Genomic DNA, 12,159 nt, shown 5'->3' on the forward strand with positions numbered 1-12,159 from the left:
ATATACACACACACACACACTACACACATTGTATATCTATATACACACACACACACACTACACACATTGTATATCTATATACACACACACACACACACTACACACATTGTATATCTATATACACACACACACACACACTACACACATTGTATATCTATATACACACACACACACACACTACACACATTGTATATCTATATACACACACACACACACACTACACACATTGTATATCTATATACACACACACACACTACACACATTGTATATCTATATACACACACACACACTACACACATTGTATATCTATATACACACACACACACTACACACATTGTATATCTATATACACACACACACACTACACACATTGTATATCTATATACACACACTACACACATTGTATATCTATATACACACACTACACACATTGTATATCTATATACACACACTACACACATTGTATATCTATATACACACACTACACACATTGTATATCTATATACACACACTACACACATTGTATATCTATATACACACACTACACACATTGTATATCTATATACACACACTACACACATTGTATATCTATATACACACACTACACACATTGTATATCTATATACACACACTACACACATTGTATATCTATATACACACACTACACACATTGTATATCTATATACACACACTACACACATTGTATATCTATATACACACACTACACACATTGTATATCTATATACACACACTACACACATTGTATATCTATATACACACACTACACACATTGTATATCTATATACACACACTACACACATTGTATATCTATATACACACACTACACACATTGTATATCTATATACACACACTACACACATTGTATATCTATATACACACACTACACACATTGTATATCTATATACACACACTACACACATTGTATATCTATATACACACACTACACACATTGTATATCTATATACACACACTACACACATTGTATATCTATATACACACACTACACACATTGTATATCTATATACACACACTACACACATTGTATATCTATATACACACACTACACACATTGTATATCTATATACACACACTACACACATTGTATATCTATATACACACACTACACACATTGTATATCTATATACACACACTACACACATTGTATATCTATATACACACACTACACACATTGTATATCTATATACACACACTACACACATTGTATATCTATATACACACACTACACACATTGTATATCTATATACACACACTACACACATTGTATATCTATATACACACACTACACACATTGTATATCTATATACACACACTACACACATTGTATATCTATATACACACACTACACACATTGTATATCTATATACACACACTACACACATTGTATATCTATATACACACACTACACACATTGTATATCTATATACACACACTACACACATTGTATATCTATATACACACACTACACACATTGTATATCTATATACACACACTACACACATTGTATATCTATATACACACACTACACACATTGTATATCTATATACACACACTACACACATTGTATATCTATATACACACACTACACACATTGTATATCTATATACACACACTACACACATTGTATATCTATATACACACACTACACACATTGTATATCTATATACACACACTACACACATTGTATATCTATATACACACACTACACACATTGTATATCTATACACACACACTACACACATTGTATATCTATACACACACACTACACACATTGTATATCTATATACACACACTACACACATTGTATATCTATATACACACACACACACACTACACACATTGTATATCTATATACACACACACACACACTACACACATTGTATATCTATATACACACACACACACACTACACACATTGTATATCTATATACACACACACACACACTACACACATTGTATATCTATATACACACACACACACACTACACACATTGTATATCTATATACACACACACACACACTACACACATTGTATATCTATATACACACACACACACACTACACACATTGTATATCTATATACACACACACACACTACACACATTGTATATCTATATACACACACACACACTACACACATTGTATATCTATATACACACACACACACTACACACATTGTATATCTATATACACACACACACACTACACACATTGTATATCTATATACACACACACACACTACACACATTGTATATCTATATACACACACACACACTACACACATTGTATATCTATATACACACACACACACTACACACATTGTATATCTATATACACACACACACACTACACACATTGTATATCTATATACACACACACACACTACACACATTGTATATCTATATATACACACACACACACAATACACACTATATAAACACACACATTGTATATCTATATATACACACACACACACACAATACACACTATATAAACACACACACACATATATATATATATATATATATATATATATATATATATATATACACACACACACACACACACAATACACACTATATAAACACACATTGTATATCTATATATACACACACACAATACACACATTGTATATCTATATAAACACACATTGTATATCTCTAATATGATATATACACACACATAGAAACAGCAGCTGTCCGCCGCACACTGGGCCCTGCCGCAATCAGTGTGGCCCCGGGTGACCTGTGACAGGACGTATCCGCCCCTGAGCTCCCGCACGGGACCCCCGCTGAGCTCCGGCGTGCCCCGCCGCTGTGCTGCCGCCTGTAGTCCCCTCCCCCACACTGATAAGGATACTGAAGATGGTCCTCTCCCACGGCTCCAGCATGTACAGCGCCGTGACCAGCAGGTACTGGTAGTACAGCCACGACATCTGCTTCCACGCCCGGCCCAGAGATCCCGGAGCATCGGAGTCACAGGACACCTTCATCCTCAGCTATGAGCGGAAACCTCCGGGACACACCTGTCAGATCACACGAGAGGCCGGCACTGAGCACTCGCCGCCCTCCGCCTCACCAGCGCCTACTAGTCCGGTGACGTTAAGGTCGCCAGAGCGCCAGTTCCTGTGACGCTGTTAAGCTCCGCCTATCACTGGGAGTAAATGCCCGCATCACGTGATGACAGCCAGTGATCACGTGACTGTGGGTGACTGAGTTCGTGCGCCGGGTGTGGCCGTGTGTGAGCTGTGCAGGGCGCGGCGTCACGTGGGAGGTGTCGGCTTCCTACAACCAGGTCACCTACTTGTGTCTGTGAGGACGGGGACCTGTAGCTGGAGGGCGGAGCGTGCCGCCGGTCACACGGACTTATAGAAAGAGCCTGGGGCAGACATTGGCCACCTCACCCAGTCCTGTGTATGTGCTCTCTTCTACTAGTGTTACCACACAGTATGATGCCCCCCTCAGAGCCCTCCCACACAGTATAGTGATGCGACAGAACCTCCATACAGTATGATGCAGATGCCCCCCCCACACACAGTATGATGCCCCGCAGAGCCCTTCCACACAGTATGATGCCCTGCCGAGCCCTTCCACACAGTATGATGCCCCATCGAGCCCTTCCACACAGTATGATGCCCCATCGAGCCCTTCCACACAGTATGATGCCCCGCAGAGCCCTTCCACACCGCATGATGCCCCGCCGAGCCTTTCCACACAGTATGATGCCCCGCCGAGCCCTTCCACACAGTATGATGCCCCGCCGAGCCCTTCCACACAGTATGATGCCCCGCCGAGCCCTTCCACACAGTATGATGCCCCGCCGAGCCCTTCCACACAGTATGATGCCCCGCCGAGCCCTTCCACACAGTATGATGCCCCGCCGAGCCCTTCCACACAGTATGATGCCCCGCAGAGCCCTTCCACACAGTATGATGCCCCGCAGAGCCCTTCCACACCGCATGATGCCCCGCAGAGCCCTTCCACACAGTATGATGCCCCGCCGAGCCCTTCCACACAGTATGATGCCCCGCCGAGCCCTTCCACACAGTATGATGCCCCGCAGAGCCCTTCCACACAGTATGATGCCCCGCAGAGCCCTTCCACACCGCATGATGCCCCGCCGAGCCTTTCCACACAGTATGATGCCCCGCCGAGCCCTTCCACACCGCATGATGCCCCGCCGAGCCCTTCCACACAGTATGATGCCCCGCCGAGCCCTTCCACACCGCATGATGCCCCGCCGAGCCTTTCCACACAGTATGATGCCCCGCAGAGCCCTTCCACACAGTATGATGCCCCGCAGAGCCCTTCCACACAGTATGATGCCCCCGCATAGCACTCCCACACAGTATATTGCTTCTACAGGACCTCCACACAGTATGATGCCCCCCAGAGCCCTCCCACACAGAGTATCATGCCCCACAGAGTCCTCCTGCACAGTATAATTCTCCTACAGTACCTCCACACAGTATGATGCACCTGCAGCACCCTCTCACACAGTATGATATCCCCACAGTGCCCTCCCACACACAGTAAGATGTCCCCGCAAAGGCCTCTCACACTTACAAGTGGTGTGCGTCTCCACCGCGATTGTACTCTAGTACCTGACTGGATTACATTTCTTGCAAACTTTACTCCACGTTTGGAACAAATTTTCATGATTCAGAGAAATGGGCTTGGCTACGTCATGTCCTGTCCATGACCCGCTCATTTCAGTGGACCAGCTAGGACAGGCTTGAAAACTGCAAAAGTCTCCAAATTTTTCCTCATATTCTAGTTGCACAAAATTTTGGCATCATTTGAAGGTATTCAGAAACACCTTAATGAATCCCTTTGTGCTTACCTCTAGCTGCTTCATAAAGAGAGTAGAGGTAACAAGGCTTTGAAGGGACCCTGTCACCAGGTTTTGACAATACAGTTGAAACCAGAAGTTTACATCCACTATATATAAAGACACATCTGCATGTTTTTCTCAATATCTGACATGAAATCAGAATAAACCTTTCCAGTTTTAGGTCAGTTACGATTACCATAATTTTTAATATTTGCCAAATGCCAGAATAATGAGAGAGAGAGGATGTTTTAAGGCATTTTTATCACTTACTGCAAAGTCAAAAGTTTACATACATTTCATTAGTATTTGGTACCATTCCCTTAAACTGAATGACTTGGGTCAAACGTTTGAGATATCCTTCCACAAGCTTCTCACAATAATTGGTCGGAATTTGGGCCTATTCCTGCTGACAAAACTGGTGTAACTGATCCAGGTTTGTAGGTTGTCTTGCTCGCTCCTGCCTTTTCAGCTTTGCCCATCAATTTTCAATAGGATTGACATCAGGGCTTTATGATGGCTGCTCCAAAACATTGACTTTGTTATCCTTAAGCCACTTTGTTACTATTTTGGAAGTATGCTTCGGGTCATTGTCCATTAGGAAAGCCCATTTCCGCCCAAGCTTTAACTTCCTAGCTGATGTCTTGAGATGTTGCTTCAGTATTGACACATAATCTTTTTTTCTCATGATGCCGTCTATTTTGTGAAGTGCACCAGTCCCTCCTGCAGCAAAACAACCCCACAACATGTTGCAGATCTTGGTGGAAGTAGCAAATATTCAAATGATAACATGAACATGATGTTGCCACCCCTGTGTTTCACAGTTGGGATGGTGTTTTTAGGCTTCCAAGCTTCTTCCTTTGTCCTCCAAACGTAACGATGGTCATTGTCAGGGTTCCACAGGGACGACACCAGGGAGATCACACAATATGTCACCACTGCCGTCACTTTGTCAGCGTTCCACAGGATTGAGAAGGATTGAGCATGGATTTGCGAGCACACAATCCCGATTACTCACTACAGAGCTATCGGCAAGCGATCAGAAAGCGTATGGCGTCACACCTCCGGATTCTAACGCATGGAGTATGTGTATATGCCCTGTACGGTTACTGCCAGCTTCACAATAGCCCAATTATTATTATTCTCTGCCATCACGTTGTTAAAAAATGTTGTCAAAATTTTTGCTCAAATTTGAGTTGCACAAAAATTTGCCATCATTTGAAGGTGTTCAGAAGCACTTTCATGAATCCCTTTGTGCTTAACACTGGCTACTTCTTTCATAAAGGGAGTAGAGGTAACAAGGCTTTGAAGGGAACCTGTCACCAGGTTTTGACAATATATACTAAAGCCGCTGCATTTAACTGTTCTTTTACCGCAGTTCATCAACCTGTATATAATCCCCCAGCTCCTTCTTTATATCCCAAAAAAGTACTAGGTATAGAACAAAGTTCCATAATGCATCGGCGCCGACCTTAGCAGGGCAGAGCAAAGTGTACCTGCAATTCAACTGCACAGGCGTGAGATTCACAAGGATCTGTGGATGACGTAGGGCATGTGATCCACATCAATCAAGGTAGGAGGACAGCGATTCTGGTGATAGAAGAGGCGCAGTCCTCAGACCACCAAACCTATGGGACTGGACCGAGCTGATTAGCATACAGTGCAGGTGACTTATAAAGGGAATTTTTTACAATATGCCGGAAGAGTTGGGGCCTTATACAGCGCCTTGAAAAAATATTCATACCCTGTGAACTTTTTCATATTGTTTCACATTACACCCACAAAAAAAAATAAATAAAATACATTTAAGTTATTTGGATTCTATGCGATAGACCAACACAAAGTAGAAAGTATTTGTGAAGTGAAAAGGATTTAATACATGCTGTTCTAATTATTTTAAAAATGTAAATCTGTAAATTGTTATGTGCATTTGTATTCATCCCTGTAACACCAATGCCGGCTTCCCTGTGTGGCCACTCTCCCTGTTCCCGGCAGGGTCGCCGCACATACTCATCCGCCCCAGCCGCGCGGCGGTGTCTCCGTTCCCTGCTGTGTTCTCCTACTTCTCTGGGCCTGTGCACGCCGCGCAGGTCTGCCGGTGGCATTCATAGTGTGCGTGCGCTCCCTGATTCTTAAAGGGGCAGTGCGCACACTTTGGAAATGCCCCCAAGCTAGTAGCTGGGAGGCATCTGGTATAGAAGGCATCCTCCCCAGTAGAAAAGCACCTGAGCAACCCCTATAATTTCCCTACTTAGTGTGTGTGCAAGTAGTATGTTGCCAGGTCCCTGTCCTTGAATCCCCTGTTGTTTAAACCTGAACCTGTTCCTGAGACCCCTGTTGTCTGAACTAGGACCAGTGTCCATCCTGTCTGGTGATCCAGATTGTGTACCATCTGAACCAGCTCTGATATCTTACACCAGTATCCGAATCCTGTCCAGCCGCCAGTGACTCTGAGTTTGTGTCTGTGACTGCGATCCTAATCACAATTTGCCAGAGGCAACAAAAACCCAAACTAAAGACCCTAAAATGTAACTTTTATTTATACTATCTAAAGGAATATAAATTTAAAATCTGTAAGAGCCAGTATACTTGTTGGACATCAGCTTACAGCCATTCATTGGATTCATTGATCCCTCAAATCCCATATACTATCTTTATTATTCTTGTGCATGTTCAAAATGGATACACTCAATGCCTCCCCAACATGTTTCACTAGAGATCTGGCGTCATCAGGGGATTGAGGCTATAATGAACCAGCCCATGGACTGCCATTGGCTATAGTCATATAGGGACCTAATTTCACCATCAGGAGCTCTAGCGAAAACCAGGGAGCTGCTTAGCCACACTCCTCCTGGGTAAGCTCGGCTCATGGAACAGTGGGTCCACGATTCACGTGTGTGACAATCCCCCTATAGTCTCATACCCCTAAATAAAATCCTGAGGAACCAATTGTTTCCAGAAGTCACATAATTAGTAAATTTGTGTCCACCTGTGTGTAATTTATTCTCAGTATAACTACAGCTGTTCTGTGAAGGCTTCAGAGGTTTGTTTGAGAACATTAGGGATCAAACAGCATCATAAAAATCAAGGAGCACACCAGACAGGTCAAGGATAAAGTTGTGGAAAAGAGTAAATCAGGGTTAGGTTATAAAAATAGCAAAAGTTTTTAACATTTCAAAAATGGAAGGAGTATGGCACAACTGCAAACCTACCAAGACATGGCCGTCCACCTAAACTGACATCCCAAGCAAGGAGAGCACTAATTAGAGAAGCAGCCCATGGTCCTTCTGGAGGAGGTGCAGAGATCCACAGCTCAGTTGGAAGAATCTGTCCACAGGGCAACTGTAAGTCATATACTCCACAAATCTGGCCTTTATGGCAGAGTGACAAGAAGAAAGCCATTTTGAATGCAAGTCATGAGAAGTCCCATTTGCAATTTACAGAAAACCATGTAGGGGGACACAGCTAGAACATGGAAGAAGGTGCTCTCGTCAGATGAGGTCAAAGTTTTGGGCTCTGCTTTCCATCACCTGTCTTACCTATTACATTATTTTTGTGTCTTATTGTGTATAAATATGTGATTCTTCAGATTTTGTGGTATACTATGCCTGATGAAGAGGCCTGCGTAGTCTCAAAAGCTTGCAATTTGTTACCATCTTTTCGGTTAGCCATTAAAAGGTATCAACCACTGAGGACTCTCAAATCTAAATATTGGGCTAAATTCAAAACACTATTTGTGGCGGAAAACTCACACTGCGCATCACCCTGAAGACACCATCCCCACTGTCAAACATGGTGGTGGCGGCATCATGCTGTGGAGAGATTTTTCTTCAGCAGTGACAGGGAAGTTGGTCTGAGTTGATGGGAAGATGGATTGAGCTAACTACAGGGCAATCCTAGGGGAAAACCTGTTAGAGGCTGTAAACCTCTTGGGACTGCGGTGTTCATCTTTCTTCCAGCAGGACAACGATCCTAAACATACTGCCAGAGCTACGATGGATCATTTAGATCAAAGCATATTCATGCGTGTGAACAGCCCAGTCATAGTCCAGACCTAAATCCCATTGAGAATCTGTGGCAAGATGTGAAAATTGCTGTTCACAGACGCCTCCATCCAATCTAACTGAGCCATAGCTGGTTTGCAAAGAAGAAGGGGCAAAACTTTCAGCATCTAGTTGTGCAAAGCTGGTAGAGATATACTCCAAAAGACTTGCAGCAGTAATTTCAGCAAACGGTGGTCCTACAAAGTATTGACCCGGGGATGGGCTGAATACAAATGCATGTCACAATTTTCAAATTTATGTTTTTAAAATATTTAATAAACCATGTATCATTTCTTTTACACTTCACAAATATTTGCTACTTTGTGTTGCTATATCACATAAAATTAAAATAAAATACATTTTAGTTTGTGGGTGTAAAGTGAAAAAATGTGGAAAAGTTCATTGGGTTTGAATACTTTTTCAAGGCGCTATTAGGCAGTGACCGGAATTGTGTACAAGGGACGTTATATATCCCCCAGAATGTGTACCGAGACCTATTAAATCCATTGGAGTGCATTGCAATCACTAACTCACCTGCGGCTGCAATGCAGGAATGAAGGTGAGCAATGACCTGGTCAGGCGATCTGGCTAAGGCAGATTAGTAAAACCCGGCAGGGCCTTCATTTCTTGGAGGAGGCTACAGGAAGGCAGTGGGGCGGCCTCCTCCCTCCAACCCGGGTTTTCCAGTGGCTCTTGCCACAGGTCCTTTAAAATCCCTGCACTAAGGATTAGTGTTGTTATATGTTGGAACCTGCTAGGAGCATAGCAGGGAAGCTCAGCAGGATTGAGGGTGGCTGAACCCCTGCCTGGGAAGGCTCTGCACCTGTCAGGCTCTGAGCGGCCCGGCGTGGCCGTTGTCCCCAGCAACCGTTGTTTAAGGCCTCGTGTTAACCCGACTGCGAATCGGAGGACTTTTCTGCTTACCAGTGGGTTGCTGAATAAAGCTGTTTATGTTGGACTTGCTTGGGTCACTGCCTCAGTTACTGCACGGTGTGAACACTGCCGCCATACAGCGCTTTATATAATATATACACTGCTCAAAAAAATAAAGGGAACACTTAAACAACAGAATATAACTCCAAGTAAGTCAAACTTCTGTGAAATCAAACTGTCCACTTAGGAAGCAACACTGATTGACAATCAATTTCACATGCTGTTGTGCAAATGGAATAGACAATAGATGGAAATTATTGGCAATTATCAAGACACACTCAATAAAGGAGTGGTTCTGCAGGTGGGGACCACAGACCACATCTCAGTACCAATGCTTTCTGGCTGATGTTTTGGTCACTTTTGAATGTTGGTTGTGCTTCCACACGTGGTAGTATGAGACGGACTCTACAACCCACAGAAGTTGCTCAGGTAGTGCAGCTCATCCAGGATAGCACATCAATGCGAGCTGTGGCAAGAAGGTTTGCTGTGTCTGTCAGCGTAGTGTCCAGAGGCTGGAGGTGCTACCAGGAGACAGGCCTGTACACCAGGAGACGTGGAGGGGGCCGTAGGAGGGCAACAACCCAGCAGCAGGACCGCTACCTCCGCCTTTGTGCAAGGAGGAACAGGAGGAGCACTGCCAGAGCCCTGCAAAATGACCTCTAGCAGGCCACAAATGTGCATGTGTCTGCACAAACGGTTAGACTCCATAAGGGTGGTATGAGGGCCCAACGTCCACAGATGGGGGTTGTGCTTCCAGCCCAACACCATGCAGGACGCGTGGCATTTGCCACAGAACACCAGGATTGGCAAAGTCGCCACTGGCGCCCTGTGCTCTTCACAGATGAAAGCAGGTTCACACTGAGCACATGTGACAGACGTGACAGAGTCTGGAGACGCCGTGGAGAGCGATCTACTGCCTGCAACATCCTTCAGCATGACCGGTTTGGCAGTGGGTCAGTAATGGTGTGAGGTGGCATTTCTTTGGAGGGCTGCACAGCCCTCCATGTGCTGGCCAGAGATAGCCTGACTGCCATTAGGTACCGAGATGAGATCCTCAGACCCCTTGTGAGACCATATGCTGGTGCGGTTGGCCCTGGGTTTCTCCTAATACTGGACAATGCCAGACCTCATGTGGCTGGAGTGTGTCAGCACTTCCTGCAAGATGAAGGCATTGAAGCTATGGACTGGCCCGCCCGTTCCCCAGACCTGAATCTGATTGAGCACATCTGGGACATCATGTCTCGCTCCATCCACCGACGTCACGTTGCACCACAGACTATCCAGGAGTTGCTGGATGCTTTAGTCCAGGTCTGGGAGGAGATCCCACAGGAAACCATCCGTAACCTCATCAGGAGCATGCCCAGGCATTGTAGGGAGGTCATACAGGCACGTGGAGGCCACAAACAATGCTGAACCTCATTTTGACTTGCTTTAAGGACATTACATCAAAGTTGGATCAGCCTGTAGTGTGTTTTTCCACTTTAATTTTGGGGGTGACTCCAAATCCAGGCCTCCATTGGTTAATAAATTTGATTTCCATTGATGATTTTTGTGTGATTTTGTTGTCAGTACATTCAACTTTGTACAGAACAAAGTATTCAATGAGAATATTTCATTCATTCAGATCTAGGATGTGTTATTTGAGTGTTCCCTTTATTTTTTTGAGCAGTGCTCACAGCCTAACACCATGCAGGATGCCAGGCATTTGCCACAGAACACCAGGATTGGCAAAGTCGCCACTGGCGCCCTGTGCTCTTCACAGATGAAAGCAGGTTCACACTGAGCACATGTGACAGATGTGACAGAGTCTGGAGACGCCGTGGAGATCGGTCGGCTGCCTGCAATATGCTTCAGAATGACCGGTTTGGCAGTGGGTCACTAATGGTGTGGGGTGGCATTTCTTTGGAGGGCCGCACAGCCCTCCATGTGCTCGCCAGTGGTAGCCTGACTGCCATTAGGTACCGAGATGAGATCCTCAGACCCCTTGTGAGACCATATGCTGGTGCGGTTGGCCCTGGGTTCCTCCTAATGCAGGACAATGCCAGACCTCATGTGGCTGGAGTGTGTCAGCAGTTCCTGCAAGATGAAGGCATTGAAGCTATGGACTAGCCCACTCATTCCCCTGACCTGAATCCGATTGAGCACATCTGGGACATCATGTCTCGCTCCATCCACCAACGTCACGTTGCACCACAGACTGTCCAGGAGTTGGCGGATGCTTTAGTCCAGGTCTGGGAGGAGATCCCACAGGAGACCATTCGCAACCTCATCAGGAGCATGCCCAGGCGTTGTAGGGAGGTCATACAGGCACATG

General features: G+C 44.7%; 1 protein-coding gene across 1 annotated transcript in view; it reads right to left on the reverse strand.

Moving 5' to 3' along the window:
• SPTSSA (serine palmitoyltransferase small subunit A) overlaps positions 1–3,206 on the reverse strand; it is a 15,064-nt gene extending 11,858 nt beyond the window's left edge. Inside the window, exon 1 of the mRNA XM_073639089.1 lies at positions 2,899–3,206. Coding sequence (XP_073495190.1) covers positions 2,899–3,031 — 133 coding nt within the window. The 5' untranslated portion in view covers positions 3,032–3,206. The remainder of the gene's footprint in view (positions 1–2,898) is intronic.
• Between the last annotated feature and the right edge of the window lie 8,953 nt (positions 3,207–12,159).

This window comes from Phyllobates terribilis, unplaced genomic scaffold (assembly GCF_046119375.1).
Source record: "Phyllobates terribilis strain yellow unplaced genomic scaffold, ASM4611937v1 Scaffold_7__3_contigs__length_470593459, whole genome shotgun sequence".
NCBI lineage: Eukaryota > Metazoa > Chordata > Amphibia > Anura > Dendrobatidae > Phyllobates > Phyllobates terribilis.